Source organism: Lissotriton helveticus, chromosome 1_1 (assembly GCF_964261635.1).
Source record: "Lissotriton helveticus chromosome 1_1, aLisHel1.1, whole genome shotgun sequence".
Classification (NCBI taxonomy): domain Eukaryota; kingdom Metazoa; phylum Chordata; class Amphibia; order Caudata; family Salamandridae; genus Lissotriton; species Lissotriton helveticus.
Genome location: NC_136057.1, coordinates 2,077,555,120 through 2,077,573,630, shown reverse-complemented (window position 1 = coordinate 2,077,573,630; position 18,511 = coordinate 2,077,555,120). Strand labels below are relative to the sequence as shown.

General features: G+C 41.2%; 1 protein-coding gene across 1 annotated transcript in view; it reads right to left on the bottom strand.

Moving 5' to 3' along the window:
- COL24A1 (collagen type XXIV alpha 1 chain) overlaps nt 1-18,511 on the bottom strand; it is a 979,161-nt gene that overhangs the window by 884,958 nt on the left and 75,692 nt on the right. The window contains exon 3 of the mRNA XM_078645481.1: nt 7,869-9,226. Coding sequence (XP_078501607.1) covers nt 7,869-9,226 — 1,358 coding nt within the window. The remainder of the gene's footprint in view (nt 1-7,868; nt 9,227-18,511) is intronic.

The following is an 18,511-nucleotide window of genomic DNA, read 5'->3' as shown; positions in this document are numbered from 1 at the left end:
TTCCTGGCTTATTTATAGGCATGGGGACCAAAAGGGAATCAGAATTGATTCGAAGGGGCAGTTAGTGCAGAGAGCCTCGGTCCCATCCAGGTTTTGTGCAAGTATGTTGTGAAGTGCACATATGCTGCTTCGCAGTTCGAGCAGTTTTTTCCTACTGTATGTATGGGGCCCAGTTTAGCCAGGGGTTCTGGCGCTGGTCGTGCTCTGGGCGCTGACGGGCACAGATGGGCTTGCCTTTGGCGCACCGGCGGTGCACCCGCTGCACGCGCCCACTGCGCGGTGGCTCCAGCGAGCTAGATATAGTGGTGGAGGGCGGAAAAGACTAGAGCGTCAATCACGGTGCAATGGGGTCCCGTCTAACTTCTGTGTACCGCGGGGGTCGAACGCCAAGGCTGGTAATGGTTTGCTAAGAAGACTTGAGTGGATATGGAGTTTTAAAAGCAGGTACAGTGCCAGTATTCAAAGTTTAGAAGTTGATCAATTGTGGTGCAAAAGATCAAATTAGTGCAACAACGCAGTGGTTTTGAAGGAAGCAAGATTTTAAGTTAAAAACAGTTAAAATGCAAACGATCAGGTTAGTGCAAGCAGCGCAATAGTTTTAAAAATAGAGGGATTCACAATGTGGCCAATCCAGTGTCCTGCCACCCACACGCTGCGCGGTCGCTCCAGTGTGCTAGATATAGTTGTGAAGGGCGGAAAAGACTAGAGCGTCAACCCCAGTGCAGTGCGGTCCCGTCTAACTTCCGGGTACCGCGGGGGTCGAACGCCAAGGCTGGTAATGGTTTGCTAAGAAGACTTGAGTGGATATGAAGTTTTAAAAGCAGGTACAGTGCAAGCTTTCTACTGCTTCACTTTCACCCAGTGTAAGAAGACACATGCATCCTTCACACCACAAAGAAAGGTTCAGGACAGCCAACAAATAAGCGGGCCACTGCCCCCATATGTCTTTAGGTCACAAGGGTATCTGTAGTTCCTCAGCATATAGTTTCAATTGCTCTTTGCAGTATACCATATCCAATATCCTTTTCTTTTTGGTGGTTGCCTCATGTTTGCCTGAATGCATCATCACTCTCCTCTTAGCCAATAATAGTGCCACTGCTATGAGTCTGCGATTCGCGAGCTTCCGGTCATTGAGCAGGCCCACTAGGCATAGAAGCGGGCGTTAGAGCACTGGCTTCAGCACCACGTACATCAAGGCCTCCGTGATTTGCATCCAGAAATGCTGTACAAGGGGGCAGGACTTTGCCAAATACAAGAAATCTGCATCAAACACCCCACACCTCAAACAGTTAGCCTCCTTTCTCAGCCCAAATTTGTATAACTTTGCCATTGTATAGTACATTTGGTGGAGATATTTGAAATGAATTATGTGTAAGTTACAGTTAGGGGTAAGCATGCTAGTATGTGCACAACAAAACGCCCAATCCATCAGCTCCAATAGCAGGTTTAAGCACCTCATTCCATTTCTGCAGTGCCGAATCAGGGGCTGGGGGTCTATCATTCTGTACCGAGGCATACAACTTCATAATGAGTGACCTGTATGTGTCGCTTGTCAGTAAGACGTGTAGTGCCTTGACCGAAGGGGGTTCCTTCGGGAATTGTGGGTGCACCTCCTTAATAGAAGCATGGAGATGGAAGTAAATGAATGTCAGCAACGGGGTATGACGCTGTGTATATGATATATCGTCTAACACAATGAATGTCCTCCCGGAGTAGACATCCCTTGTGGTGGTTAACCCTGCCCTGCCAAGGATATCTCCAGAGCTTGTGGTGCCTGAGGGACTGACATGGCAGGGTGGTATAGCAGGGAAAGTGCTGAGGTACATAGGGGGCTTGTGCTCCAATCGTATGTCATGCTTTCTTGGTGCAGTGAATGGTGTTAAATTCAGTCTTAGCAATAGGAGGGGGTTTGGTGGCAGGATGATCTTTAGTGAGAGCGGGCTGGCATCATCATGTTCAATTGCTAGGTATAGGATGCAATCATGGAAAAGGTACCAACAGTGTGTGAAGTGAGCTTGCGCACACAAGTAATAGAGCTCTACATCTGGTGATCCGCAACCTCCCTATGCATATGATAATGTGAGTGTGTCCCATCAAATCCTGGGTTCTTAGCCCGCCCATGCCAGTGTTATCAAGTGTGTTCTAAGTGTTTTGAAAAAGTGTTGTGAGAGCACAAAGGGATGTTGGTGAATAGGTAAAGAAACTTGGGTAGGCTCATCATCTTCATGACAGTCATTCTATCTATAATTGACAGTGCCAGACTAGCCTATCTGTGCACCTGATCCTCACGCTGTGTCATGGCTCTGCCAAAGTTGTATTGAAGCACCAATTCTAGGTCATTGTGATTCCAGATCCCCAAATACTTCACAGGGTCAGTGCTCCACAATAAGGGAAAATCCAATGGAAACTAATTGGTGGCCAGAGTCAAGGGGAAGATAATGGACTTGGACCAGTTAATACTCAGGCCTGAATAATGATCAAAAGGAATGAGTGGCAAGCTTTTTCACATACAACACCATATCATCTGCATATAACAAATAATTAGAGACCGCAGCATGAATCTTAATGCAGAGCTGGCATATCTTTGGCATAGGATGCTGGTGGTTCCAAAATGATCGCAAATAATATTGAGGATAAAGGGCATCCATGTCTAGTGCCCCTAAGGATATGAAGTACCTCAGACATAGCCCCACTGATTTGTACTCGAGCCACTGGGTCAGTGTAGAGCAAGCGAATCCACTGCAGGAAGGTCAGAGGGATCCCCATGCGACTCCGGATATTGAACAATTCAATAGCGCCAAAGGCTATAGTGGCTTCAAATAGGATTGCCACTGCCTTTAGGGAGGGATTCAATTGATACAATACATGCGGAAATGATGTGTAGTTGAACGGGCGAGATAAACTCAGACAGTCCAGCATCCCCAACCAAGCAGGAGTGGCTGTAGTCGGGTCGCCTGGATTTTGCTAATGATATTTACATCTGTTTTCATTAAGGAATGTAGTCAGTAGGACTCACAGTACTCAAACGCTTTATTGGGTTTTAGTTGTCCAATAATTAGTGCCTCCCTAAAGGAGGGTGGCAGATTCTGCTTGTTATATGCTTCCTATATAGTGCATGGAGATGGGGTGCAAGGATATTTGCATATTCTTTATGGAATTCACTGGTCAGGCCTTCACAGCCCGGGGCCTTGCCATTGGGTAGCATGTGTATGGCATCCTTTATATCATCTATTGTTATAGATTGAGTAAGATATCCTCGCTGGCCTGTAGAGAGCCATTCCAGAGTGACACCCTCCAGATAATGAGCAATGATCCCTGCAGAAGGATAGTTTTGTGCGCTAAACAGATGTGTGTTGAAGCATGTAAAGCCTGCCAGGATAGGAGGTGTATCATAGTGATAAGTGCCCTCAGGGGAGGCATTCTTAACAATATAGGCGTGGACCCTGGGGGCCTTGATATCGGTGGCTGTATTATGGCATGGTGGTCTCCCCTCCCCATATGACCTTGCCACATGGCGCCTAGACAAGTATCTTACTTCCTGCACAGTGGTATCATTGAAGTTGGTAGCTTGCTATTGCATGGAAGCCAGTATGCTGGGGTGTGGATGAGACTGATAGTCCTGCTCAAGGGACTGTAGAGGTTGCTCTATCGCAAATTGATCAATTTCAGCATGTCAGCATGTGTGCTAATGCATACTAATGCATACTCCCCTGATAGTGAACTTAAAGGCCTCTCAGAGTGTATCCACCCCTCAACAGAACCCACATTTTTAGTAAAATACTCAGCAATGGCTCTGCACACCTTCTCCCTGAAAACAGGATCCAAGACAGTCGTTGCTCGAAAGAGCCACATAAACTGTATGATGGTGTGAGTAGGTTTTACATAAGAGGGACATATCAGAAACCAAAGTGTGAACCTCTCAGGTGGCTAACCAGTAGTCTAAATGGGACCAAGACCTGTGAACAGAGGAAGTGAGCGTACCCTCTCGCTTAGTGGGATTCTGGAGCCTCGAGATATCAACAATCTCATGTTCCTCCATCCAAGCATGGAGATTTTGGTAGACTGCTTGCCTTGCTAATCTTTAATTACTGAGCAGTCAAGGGTCTGGTCTAGGTATGTGTTCAGGTCCCCACCCCATATGATAGTGGTCGTTCTGAGTTGAAGGACGTGGCGCCAAAATGCCATGTAAAAATCGGGTCATCAACGTTAGGTCCATATGTATTCACTATAGTGACGGGGTGTCACAGAGGATTCCCTGGACTATTACATATCGTCCCTGATCATCTGTTAAGGCATTAGTAAGAGAGATCATGATGCCACTGGAATAGGAGGAGGCTATCTTGCTGCCCACAATGTGAGGCATTGTGGGCAGCATGATAGCCTCCTCCTACTCATCATGATCTTAGTAAAAGCACATCTGCTGTGTCAGATGTGCTTTCTGCAGACGTTCAACGTGGATAATGTGGTAATCTAAGTAAGCCAACACCGTGATATTTTCCATGGATTGTTAAGACCTCACACATTCCAGGTTAAGAGCGAGATATGGCCCGATGCGGAGGTGTGATGGCAGGGTGGACATGGGGGTGCCGAGTGAAACAAAGCATTTGCGATGTATGAATTACAGGTTGGTGACAACAAGCAGCAGCAATGCTATTTTTACAAAAACAACATAAACCCCCCATCTTATATCCATATTAGCATCCCTAGCATGCCAATTTTCAAATTGTATTTTGTAAATAGTGGCGTGAAATGTGAATGTTTATTTAGAAATTGGTAAACTGAATTTGTGAATGCATATGAATTACAATTTTATCATTCATTCAAAGTTTCAGTGCATCTAAATTAATGAATAATAAATTGCGATTCCTTATTTTTGCAATTTATGATTCTTGATTTTAATTATTACATTTTAATTATTACTATATCAGGGTGCTTGTTCCTAAGTAATACATGAATCTGTCCACTCATAATAATGTTCCTTCCACTATTCGATGTTATGAATTTGTTTAGTTTTGGGCATCATTCTTAATCTGTAAAAGTGTATGTTGTATACTGATATTTCGCCAAACCTATGCATAGTTTTGAGTATTTCTTGCTGAGATTTGCTGTGATACTTCACTAAAAAGAGTTATCAGCAAACAAAAGTGATTTAACTTGCATGTCACCTATTCCAACTAAACTGATTTATTCTCAGAGCTGCAAATAGGTTCCACTGCTGTCCTTCGGCAAATAGGGCACTTTTCTTTCCATCCCCAAACAGCAGGAACAGTTGGAAGAAGTTCATTCTTGCTATAATCTGGGCATTGAAACCATGAAGTGTAGCTAAAATCTTATGAAAATGAAATGAGGCCAAAATCACATGCTCAATAGTACAGATATCAGCTAATATAAAAGAAGATTAATAACCACTTTTTGCTGCATCCGTTTCCAGGATGAATACCAAATTGTACCTTCCCTCACTCCTTCCCTGTCCCCAATAAGAAGAGTATCAGACAGCGAACATGTGTTGTGATAAGCCTTTTAATTTTTAACAAAACCTCACAGTTCTTTCTAAACTAACTAATCTGAGAGTCTGGATTTCTCCAAGAGACTTTCACATCCATGTTTATTAAAGTAATTGGGACAGAGTAGAAGGTTTATCCAGGCTAAGCGGCATAATTATTCATCATATTTGTGAAAGAAACCAGTGGCTGTGTTAAAGTGGATTACTTGAAGAAGTATAGATGACAGGAATGTCCTAAGTGTTTGGAAAATTCACTTGGGAATCTATTTTCTGTTGGAAGTTTTCTGTTGGATAGCAACCAATTGATTGAACAGTCTCTTGGAGTTTGTATCCCTATTTAGGCTTGAAAACTCACCCTTCTCAAAAGGAGAATTATTCATTTTCTAAATAATTGACATTCTTAGTTTTTTTAATTTGTACACACTAGAATAGAATATTTTGAATTGGTTGCCTATTGGATTGATTAATCGCTTCACTAGACTTCTGTGCCAACAAGTTACTAATTTAGAGTCACTGACTACTTGCCAATTTACATTCCTTACAATCCAACGTGGTAAGTTTTACTGGTCATATCTTACTGCCTTTTTACTGTTTATGGAGGAAATCGCCCCGTGCCCAACTCCATTTCCCTGCAGTTTCTCACACACATTTCATTATGGGTTTCTTGTCTCCTGTTTGCTCCTCAGCTTTACTGTCTATTAGTAGATGCTTGCTCTTCCTTGTCCTCTCTGATCTTGCTTCAAGAATCAATCAAAACACTTCTGACTTTTTCATGTTTGGAAGTACTTAGCTTCTATCCCCTTGGGGAAGTTCTTTTAAGCCTGAGTCTTTCATGCTTTCAGTTTTTCCTCCCCTTTATGTATTCATTCCTGCCCATAATTAAGAATGACTTAATATACAGTTGGAAAAGATGTAAACTTGGACTACTTTGGTTTCTGTTGGGTTTCCATTTACTTTGTATCCAATTGAAGATTTACTGGGTGGACACAACACTGAGTTTCTCTTGCATTCGAACACACTCAATCTACTCTTAACTTGGTTAGTAATAACTCAGTGGAATGTCTTAGTGTTAATTTGAACAGTAGTTTGAGATATTTAATCAAATAAACAGTGATGTTCAAATGCTTTACAGATGAACATTATTAAATAAATAGGCGTCATGGAAGAAACAATGCATTCCAGTTGAGTTATAGATTTTAAAGATTGTGATTAGATGTGGAAAGTCTCTCATAATATGAATATTCCATGGAGTTGTAAAAGTGCCAGTAGTTTTTATCTATGATAAACATACAGTTTTTAACTTTTTAATAATATGTTTTATATGTTTTGTACATGCTTTTATGGTTTTCTATAAAGACATCGAATAAAGTTCATTTTGACTTTGACTTTGAGTTATATATTTGACAAGTACTTAGATCATCTGCAAAGAATAATTCCATGCAGGGGATATCATCTCCCAATATATGACACCTACTTGAGGAGGGTGTTTTAGGTAATAAAGGTTCAAAACACTATGGCTACACATCATGAGACACCCTGCTTAAATTACTTGCAACTACGTTTATGCATATGATTACCAACTTACTCCAGGTCAACAATGATGCAGTCCTACACTCATCTACGTTTCTTTAACAACCTGATGCATTCTGCCAGTTGATCAAATTGAACTAATACACCTGACAGACAATATTTTGTAAACGAAAAGTCCAAGACTGCAGCACTATAACCTTGATATAATTTCAGTATATAATGCTTAAAATAGTTAAAGAAAGAGTAAGCATAATTGCCTTGCTAGAAAAATATTAGCTACCATTAACAAATGCCCCAAGTAAAAGTCATAGCAGACAGATGGTTTCCAATCAAGTCATTATAATTTTTAATTTAAGAGAGTGCTATCTTGTTGAGAGGACAATATTGTTTTATTGCTATAATACGTCTTTCCTTAATTCCCATTTTATCTTCTTTCTTTTCTTATGCAAGATTCTTGACCTAAAAGCATCCACTAACCCGGCACTTTTTGTAAGTCTCCTGTCTCCATATTTTTGCTGTTTAAAATCTTGGCAATGTTTTAGATGAAAAGAAAACAAAACATCTGGTGTGTCTACAACTTGCCACTTTCACAGAATTGAGTATGGCTGAACTCAGCCAGCTATAAAGGGAAAAAAACGTTTCTGGAACCTTTTGCCAAAACGACATTCTAGAGAAAAAGCATGCCTTATTGAAATCATAAATTTGGACTGCGTATTCAGGATACGCTTCTTTCACAGTTCTGGCACTCTCTTCGGGGTTTAATCCAAAGCCTTCCATTCAAAGTATATTAAACAAAAACAGAGTATGATAGGAATATATAATTGAGAGTACTCACAGGTGGTCCGGTGTCGCCCTTAGGCCCTCTTAGCTGCTCCATGTCGAACATTCTGCTAAGTTCTTCATAATCATAATCATAATTTTCAATGTCAATTTCATAGCTGTTTTCAGAGTTATATATATCTTCTTCCTCTAATATGCTTTCCTCCCAGGGATCCACGTGATTATACACAGATGGGTCAAAGGATGCTCTGTAAAGCGTCTGGTTAACGATCTGCTGCATCTCCTTAAATCCTTCTGAGTGGTGCTTTGACTTGCTGTTTTTCCTGCTGCTGTTTTTAATCCTATTGCGTTTTTCAGGCGGGTTTGCTGGAGGGGTCTCAATTTGTGTAGTAGGGTCCCTGTCAGCCCCTTCCGTGTTGTTATCAGATAGATTTTGCTGGGTCTCAGACTTTTTTCTGGTGTTATTCCTTTTTTCACTCTGATCTGTTTTGGGTGTTGATGCTCTAAATCTCTCCTGAGCAGTAGAATTTCTACTGTCAAGATTTGGAAGTTTGGCTTTTCCTGTCCTTGAGCTGAAGGTGGTCAATGAGGACTTCGATGATGAGGAAAGAGTTGGTCGAATGGGTTTCTTTGGTGGGCTGGTTGGCACTGTTTTGTGAAATAAAGTGGGCTCTCTACTTGTACTTTGTAGTGTTTGCTTTGACAGCAATTCATAGTAAGACTCTTTTCTCTTCGGAGACACTGAGGATGATCTTGATGCTGTGTGGGTTTGCGCCTCCTGAGATCGGTATGTGTCAGCTTGGCGGCATTGCTTTTTTATGTATTTACAATAGTTTGCCGAGGCTTGTGCTGAAGGGATGATATCCAGTTGGCATACTATGCCTTCAAAGTGTACTGAATGAAAGTTCATTCTTCCTAGAGTAAACGAACCAGCAGAGTCAAAGGTTGGCACTGTGGAAACAGCCTCTTTGCTGAGATGTTTCTTCCCACACTCTGCAAACATGGAGACGGTTTTGTCTCTAACATCAATAGCGAATGAGTGCCACTGTTCATCGTGGACACTGTAATCGAAGGACACAGAATGCTTTCCTCCCACATACACCACAACCTTTCTTGGTAGGAGTTGCACACCAAACTGCAACCTATGTTTTGTGTTCCTTATGCTGAAAAGAAAAGCATTGTTTACTCTATGAGAGCGCAGTGCAACCAGCACCATGAATGGTTGTTGAAAGCTTGAGGGAATTATTTGGTCTATTGTTCTCTCAATGTGTATATCACTTTCCAAAAGTAGTCCTGTAGGAGTTAAGCGGATTCCATGAGGTAATGGGATATGTGATCCTGGCAATGCAGTCACTGTGGATAGATTTCCTACTTCTTTGCCGCCAAAGCCTAATTGGTGGAGAACATCGATGCCTGTTATTAAAAAAAAAAAGAAATAAATATTATATAGGGATTGTACATTTCCATTTCACACCCGCAGGAACTAATCATAGAGCTGTGGATTCACAATTTAAAAGTTTTATGAAGGATGAAGCACTAACTTTCCAATCAGGCAACTCATGACAAACACATGCAGTTCAACAATTTAAATGTTAGGTCGAGGTATAAACTTTCAGATTGATATGAAGATTCAACACAGCAATCTAGGACCAAAAATAACATAAACCAATGGTGGCTGGGAAAGTGACAGAGTCAGGTTCAATGTCATAAAAACTAAGGTGCGGTTTTGGAGGGGTGTAGGAACATGCTTGGGAAATGCCTTCTATAAAGACTTGTATACTGGGCAAAAATTGATTTAATATAGTGGTGGGTGGAATTGGCGGAGTTTCATTTTGTGGAACTCCACGGAATTACAATAAAATACCACAGAATTCTGCGAGGGGGCAGAGTGGGCACCATAATGTACAGTGCATACCCCTCAGTGCCTTTATATAAGAATGTAAGGGCACCGATGGGTATCCACTCTAGTGCAAACCCCTCTGTGCCCTTAAATACTTATGTAAGGGCACCAAGGGGTACATGGTGCACTCCAGTGCAGTGCATACCTCTCAGTGCTCTCCCATACCTATGCAACAGCAACAAGAGGTACAATCTACACTGTAGTGCAGTGCAAACCCCTCAGTGCACTCCAGTGCACTGCATACCCATCAGTGCACTTACATACTTATCTAAGTGCAACGAGAGGTATGCGCTGCACTGAAGCGCAGTCCATACCCCTCAGTGCCTTTACGTAAGTATGTTGGGGCACCGAAGGGTATCCACTCCAGTGAAGGCACCAAGAGATATGTGCACTACAGGGATGATTAAACAGGGCTGGAAGAGTGAGCAGTGCCTCTATGTTTTAAAATCACAGCAGAGTAAAGCTTAACCTGCAGTGGTCTTTTAAAAGTAGAGGGACTGCTCCTTCTCAGCCATGTTTAAGTACCGTTACAGTACTGATTTAATTCCACCAGCGGAATGGCAAAATTAAATACTAAATTACTCCTGTAACGAGGAATTGCTAAATTACCCTAATTCCGCCAGCAGAATTAAACACTCCGACCATAACTCATTCAATAGAGAACTTTCCCAGTATGAATTATAACTTGTATGCTTCATATTTGCATAATTATTTGGGATTTTGGCCATATTGAAGGTAACATGTTTTTTTCTGCAAGAGTACCCAAAGGATGACGAAGGCCTCGAACCTTCTCTGCAGTTTATATTGAACTGGCATAACTCTAACTAAGAGCTCACAGGTGGACTACCCACTAACAGGGACGTCATTTTACACTACAGGGAAAACATAAATAGTGGTTGTCACGTAGCCTGTATATCTTTCTCTGTCCACTGCCATCTTCCACCACTGGATACCTGGCAGCCTGACCGACGATAATCAACATGTCCCCATCCTTCTCCTAAACCGCAGTATCCCCGTCTATACTGCTGTCACTGTACTTGACCCTTTGGATCATAGATGTATAGGACTTAAAACGTGTAAACATGCAGTGCAACCTTGCAATTACATATATTATAGTATCATTACATTGTGAGACACATATAATGTATTCATTTAAAGGGGTTGTTGCAAAATACAATTTTAGTCTGCATCTGTGCTGCCCCAGTCTCGATCTGAAAGAGATGAATCCAAATATGCCCCTCAATTATCTATAACAGCTGACTCCTACCTGCTGCTGGTAGATCTGCTGGCTTCAAATAACCATGAGATGTGCCTCCCGCCTGCACCCAGTAACCTATTGGCTTTTCTGAGGACTTGGTCCTCCAGGATCTTTTGGAAATCTTGTCATAGTCTTCAGACTTCTGCCCTCACAGTGCAAATGGAAGAAGAGATATAGTCACTGCCCCAACTGTGCAGGAAATTACCAGATCTCCAGCAGAATGGCTGGTAAAAACATAACCTATGGTTCTGGTATTCTTGATGTCCTACCTCAGAGTAGTTGTAGTGTTTCCACGGGCTCCTGAAGAGTGGTGATTGCACCCCTTAGCCCTCAAAAAAATGATAAACAGCTCACTGAGAAACCCTGTTAGATTTTTATGGAATGTACCCTTATTGGCCTTTGGTAAATGTAAGTATCTGAAAGTGACATTAGGCTGCAGAGTACTATAGTTTGAAATCAGTGGCATTGGGTCTCCCATTGTCATATTAACGTCTGACTGTAGAGACTGTAGGACAATCCTGCCAGTGCTCACCACGGAGAAATATCAACATCATCCGATTATTGGATTTATCATATGCCTTTTGGGGGATAAACCTGGGATTTACATAACATTTAATTAACAAAAAGAGGCAGTCAATTTGGATAATCCCACTCTGACTAGAGAGAATTAAATACGTTTTTACACGGATCTCATCAACCCCGTTCGCATAAGTGAGTGTGTCAGAAACACCGATATCTCTCCTTTCACCAATATATTTAAGAACCTTCACCAGGAATCCAGGGAGCTGTACGTACTGCAGCTCATTTTTATCCAAATGGCACAATACCAAATTGAACCAATGAATCCATAACCCACTACTCGACCAAAATATTCAAATGCCTCCAACACTTGCTTTTATGGGGTTTTGCACACATGGAGGATAATACTGTTAACATGCATACAAAACTACTCTTAAATGTGAATAACTTCTACATTTTTAATTGAGAAATGATCTGCATAAGAGATTGGCCAATGATAAGATTCATGGTGAAACCAAACAGCAACAGCGATTAAGAGTAGTTCTGTCTATGAATCCTTCAATGGGTGGTACTGTGCTGAAAATGCAGCACTGATAAAATCCATAGCAACTGGTTCCCTAAATAGTAACTCCACTCCATTGCCAAATTGCCATTCCAGTCCAAACTTATCCCAGTCTTCCTTAAGTACTAACAATTTATTGAATCAAAAGCACATTGGGGACCTACACAATCCACTTCTGGTCAGGCCGGATGGGCAGATAATGCACTCATTAATAAAAAAAAAAGATGTCCCACAAATTAGAGATGAAATTCTGTAAAGGAATAAAGGATGACGTACATCCTGCTCAACACTTGAAATTACATTTGCAAACGTACCTTCATGTCCACATTCCAAGGCTAAAATTATCTACAGCACATACAATCGCCCTAATATTTTAAACAGCACTACAAGCATTGTTTTTTTCATATATGTAGGAAGCATTACTTTCTCTACTGGCTGCACATTATAGATCAAGCATAACCAACAGGCCAAATACACTATAGATCCTAAAATTAAATTCAAAGGGACGTAGATCTCTGCCTAATATTTTATTCCTTCCGAATTTCTTCGCTGCCTGCTTAACTTTCACTTCTGTGATGGGAATGTTTTATACCCGTCCATGATTCTATGTATTCTTTGGAAGATGGACATGTTCTAACAGGTCATTATCTTGTTCAGGCAGACGCGTTCCTGAGAAGTGTAAAATGAAGTATAGGAATCCACAAAAAGGTTTTTAATTTGCACTTGGTCTCAGAGTATCTTACCATCATGTGGAGAAGCGTGGCTCAGTGGTTAGAGGCGGCAGACCCGGAAGCTGAGATCGGCCGTGGACCAGGGTTCGATTCCCCGTCTCGGCGGGTCTTGGGCTCAAAAATTCCACGGACTCGACAATTCTCGCTCCGGTGCCTACTTGACTCACGGGGTCACACTCTGCGACTCTGGGCAATAGCTTGCTTAATCTCCACTACGCCCCCTCGCGGCGGGATGCCTGGCTTTCACCTTGTGGATACCCTGCCGGGGTATCTCACAGGGGAATACCAGGACGGGTTCCCTAAGCAAGCGCCTTGATGCCTTCGGGTGATACGTGCGCTATATAAGTCGCAATACATTTACATCATCAACCATGGCAGATGACACCAACAAAATGCCTTAATCCTCAAAGAAATCATAATTAGCCACCATGCTTACCTTGCATTCTAGTCCATTACATTATCTTACTGGACAAGGGCCCTCCTAATAACTCAGACTAATTTGATAGAAAATACTCAATGCAACCTCAATGGATTCTCAGTCAGGTTCTTGAACATAGTCAAGTCAAGTCAACATAGTAACCAGGTCAGCTCTATCATGAGCTTGGCATTCTATGAACGAGAGATAAATATTAATGAACTATCTGTCAACACGCTGTTCAAATACTATGATCGCCTAATACTATGTCCATTTCAAAGTAGAACGATTTACACGGTTTATAAGTGCGCAGTGAGTTTATTCTGTAATAAAATTTGAGTACCTCAAACAATAGAGCTCTCCCTCTCAAATCTATGCTGGGTTTGGCATGCATTCACCACATATCCTATCAGACCCCGTTGGGGAAACCACAGAGCAAACATGGGTTTTTGGGCTAACACAGTGTTAGTTGAGGTTGTTTTCCTTTAGTATCGTGGAGTCAGTCCTTGGCCAAGTACACCATTTTTGCACTTGACTCTCATTATAGAAAGGGCTAGCACTCAATGGCTTTTCAGAGAGGCGGTGTTGGGGCAGAGACTCAGTGCTCAAATGATCAAACAACAGACACAATAATTCACCGTCCAGCACAGTGCTTTTCTTAGTAAAAAAGAAAGTACTTTAATGTCACAGCAAAACAAAATACTACACAGTTGGATGGTGGGTTCGGTACAGGGTTCTACAATTCCACCTACATACTTTAGTTAATCACCAGACCCTCTTTTGTGCCCTATCACACCTCTAGGTGTCTCCTAAAATCTAGTGACTGAGAAGATAGCTATTAACACACTCCATCAATATAATGATTAAATAAATGAAGAGACTTATTTACCATTTTCATTCATACTTGTATCCTTTGATAAGTTTCACGTAAATACTACCAAAAATCAAAGTTCTTCATTTGGCGATATTTCTGGTATTCAGTGATATAATACCAGTCCTAATTCCGTGACACTGCCATACTAATTTATATTGCCCTTCTTCAGCAGTTTCTACCTCTTGAGTAATGTTCCATGCTCCTACAGTTCTTCACTACCTGCCAACGCAAATGCAAGGGATAGAAGCCATGCCACAAACACTGGGCATCCAACCAATCAAACTATCTAAATTTAGTATGATAATTAATGACAAGAGCAATGCTTTCGGCCGCACTTGATAATTTCCCATAAATCCATAATTCAAGTTTTCTTCCCAAGTGTAGTTCACTGCAATAGCAATTGATGATTACTTTTTAGGGGATTAGGCAATATTACTAATATGGACTTATCCTCTAACAAAGAACCCAAATGCAATTTAATAATTCAAATGAGGTGTACTGGGAAGGCAAACATGTGAGCTAGTATTGTTTAATTATCCGTACATCTCTCTTTATGAAGATTCACTCAATTCACTTTCCCGACTGCTTACACTAATTCTGTCCTTGGGAGCACAGCATTCTTGTAATGGTGCTGGACAGACAAAAATAGATTTGGCTAGATTGACCACAGCAACAGCCAAAGTAGCAGTACAAGTTGTGGATGAACTCATATTTAACAGTTCCTGCTTGGCTGACACAGAGGGGAGAAATCAACCCCCGGCTTTAGCTGCTACAGCGGGGATGGCGTTCTTGGTGAGCCTCTTCTGTTTGCAGATCTGCCAACAAAGGTACATAATTTACGTTAAAAGATGGGTGAGTAGGTGAATGTATGGATAGATGCATGGATAAATGAATAAAAGGATGGATGGAAGGATGGATGAGTAAAGGGATGGTGGGTGGTTGGATGGATGAGCAAAACGGTGAATGGATGGATGGATGAGTGAACAGATTAATGGAGTGAAAGACTGGATGGATGGACGGAGTAAAAGGGGGATGGATGAATGATCAAAAGGATGGACTGATGTATGGATGGATGAATGAAATGGAGGGAAGATGGATGGCTGGATAGAGGAGTGGATGAGTGAAAGAGAGGGTAGCTGGATGGCTTAATGAAGGGTGGGACGGATGGATGAATGAAAGGGTGAACTGATGAATGAGTGAAAGGGGGATTGTAGGAGTGAAAGAATGGATGGATGAAGTGAAAGAGTGGATTGATGAGTGAAAGGATGGATGGATGATTCAAAGGATAGATGGAAGGGGATGGATAAGTGAAAGGATGGGTGACTGAGTGAATGGTGGATGGATGGATAGGTTTAATTGCTAGGTTTGCAGATTGATGGATAGGTTTGGGGAATGGTGACTGACTGACTGATGAAAGAGAGATTGAATGGATAACAATATAAAGGTGTATATCTGTGGGTGGATGGAAGGTTGAATGTATAGATACTTAGATAGAAGATGAGTGAAAGAATAGATGGATGAGTAAAATGAGGGTAGATAGATGGGTAGATGGTGGATGAAGGGGTGAATGGACGGATGAGTAAAAGGGTGAATAGATGACTCAAAGTTTGGATGGATGGATGGGCCGAAGGGTGGGTGGCTGAGTAAAAAGGTGGATAGATGACTGAAAGTTTGTATGATTGAATGGCAGGATGGATGGAGTGAACAGATGGATGGAGTAAAAGGGTGGATGGATAAACTATAGAATGGATGGATGATTGAAAGGATGGATGGGTAGATGAAAGGGGAATGTGAAATGATGGATGACTGGGTGAAATGGAGGATGGATGGATGGATGGATGGATAGGTTTATGGATAGGTTTGAAGTTGGATGGATAGCGTTGGAGATTAATTGGTAGACAAATGGACGGACAGAAAATAGTGACAGACTGACTGGTGAATGAAAGATTTAATGGATGACAGAATGTAAAGGTGAAATTATGGATATCAGAGGGTGGATGGAAGTTATACAAGATTGAATAGATTGATATTTCATTAGAAGAAGCAATCAAGCTCTTCTGGGGAGGGTTTTGATTACTTGCTTTGCTTGATTTTTGCCATAACAGCTTTGGTTCAAAGTAGGGGGTATTTTAATTTTCTGGCTACTCCCTTGCTGACACACATTCTCTTCCTGCAACCCAAGAAACATTTCTATGTTCTGCACATAGGTGACATACATCAAGCCATATTTTTAGGTCTGGTATTAGCTAAAACATTTTGATTTTACTAACATTATATGTATAATATATTTACTTTTAGGTGCTTTCTTTCAGCCTTATTCATCCACTGTTGTGTTATTGTGCCATTTAACATTTTCTTAAGCCCACTACAGCATACAGAGTGGGTTAGAGAGTCATTCCACTTCAGCCATTGGCTAATTCACTGTGAGTAATAGCATTCTTCCCTTTCACAAGGAACACATTCACACAAAGTAGTTCCTTAAGTACCTGAACTCTTATTGCCATGCATGCTTTGGACACCAAAAATACTTTTGGTGTTAGTCAGTGTCCTTTTTAGATTATAGGTGGGGAAGCTGCTAGGTCCTCAAAGTTTTGCTAAACCATGATAAAATAAAACAAGCCCTGTCAAATCCTAAAGGCTGATGGCCAACACAAACCTATTGACTTTGCCAATGCTTGTTTCATTCACTTCTATATCGCTGAGTCACCTTGAACAACTTCCTCTTGCAAACACAGTACACTCTTAAATCAACTGATATAGAAATGACTAGTGCACAAAATAATTTCTTCTATATTTGAATGAACTGCCAAGCCTGGTTTTGAAACTGTTATTAACTATTTTACAGTTGCATTGAGCATGTGGAATTCTTATCTGGAAACCTCACATTTTAGGATACGATCCCATCCAGTTCCATGCCAGCTTCACCAATGTCTTATAGGTTCAATTAAAAAGGTTGTACCTGTGCAAATTGGCCTTCTGGTGCACTTTTGAATTATAGAAGTGGCCACGAACTTGTGAAGCCCCTTATTTAAACATTGCACCTTACAAGCTCAAAAACATTTACAGTGCATACTGCATGTTCCCTTAGTTTAGTGGGAGCAGGGACCTCAAGCAAATTGCCTACACATGTGCACCATATCAACCTTACAGGCATATTGGTAAAACATGCATTAGGAGACATTAGGCAAGGAGTTGACTGACGGTTAGTGAGTCCAATAGAGACATTTAGGGGTTGCCAGGGACCGCAGAAGGTAAACAGTGCTGTGATGTGCACTGTATACTTTCTGCACCTCCGACTGCATTACAATCTTAGCTCTGCAAACCAAATACAGAAAAGGAAAGTATACTCTTCTGAATAAAATAAGGAAATTCAAAAATACATATTTGTTTACAAGATGTAGCCAATATTCTTTATTATGAACACATGGAAAGTTATGTGATTGAAAAAAATGAGTGAGTGACACTAATCAAAATGTGTGAACGATGCTAAGGAATAATTTATGCCAATCATCTAGTTCACATTCTATAATTGGTATACATAGAGAAATAAAAGTGGACAAAACACAATACCTATTTTAATCTTTTTGTTTGTTGTCCATTATACGTTTGGGGTTTACACTAGAGAAATTAATAAATCATTACAATTTGTGGTATAAATAATGTGGAGTCCTAGTGTTGTTTTATGTCTATTGTTGAACTATATTCTCTTTTTTAAACAAACATGTTTTCATGCAAGAAAGTTTCAATGTTCCTACTAAGTCAGCACCCTATTTAAAATGGATGTGGTTTATAAAATGGACAATTAACTGTGGAAACGTGTGCTATTTCATAATTGTGCACTTAAGTGGCACTTAGCTTCAGCAGCATCGGCTATTGGGGTGTCATCAGGATGAAGGCCATATGATAATACTGCCTGGAAAGATTCAGTGTCAAAGATCATGTGATGTCACTTCCTGTGATGTCATTGGTACAAAGGGTTGTTATGTGATGTCACTTCCACTACCCTATCGTTTTAGTGAATTGACACCCATAGTGAGCCCCAACGAAATTATTTTATGACAGGACATTGAGGATTCAGCCACTCAGAAGGAAGAATCCCCCTGGAGAATCCAGCCATCAAACAACATTTTTATTTTATTTTAATTTTATTTAGGATTTGTAATGCGCATGGCTGCCTCAGCAACGAGGCGTTCCAGCGCAACAAGAAACCCGAGACAAGAGCATGAGAGTCCAACCTAGTGATTAAACACCCTGTAAAGAGGCCAAGGTGTATACAGAGACAGTGACAGGACAAAAGTAGCTGTGATTTAAGAATCTAGGACCACTCCATCTCTCATGAGGGCCTCCATAGGCTTCTTGGCGTGGCAGAGGAGGCCTTCTGCAGATTAATAGGGAGCAGTAATTTCAAACCTTCCTTGTCATTTTCCTGCTGTGGTGAA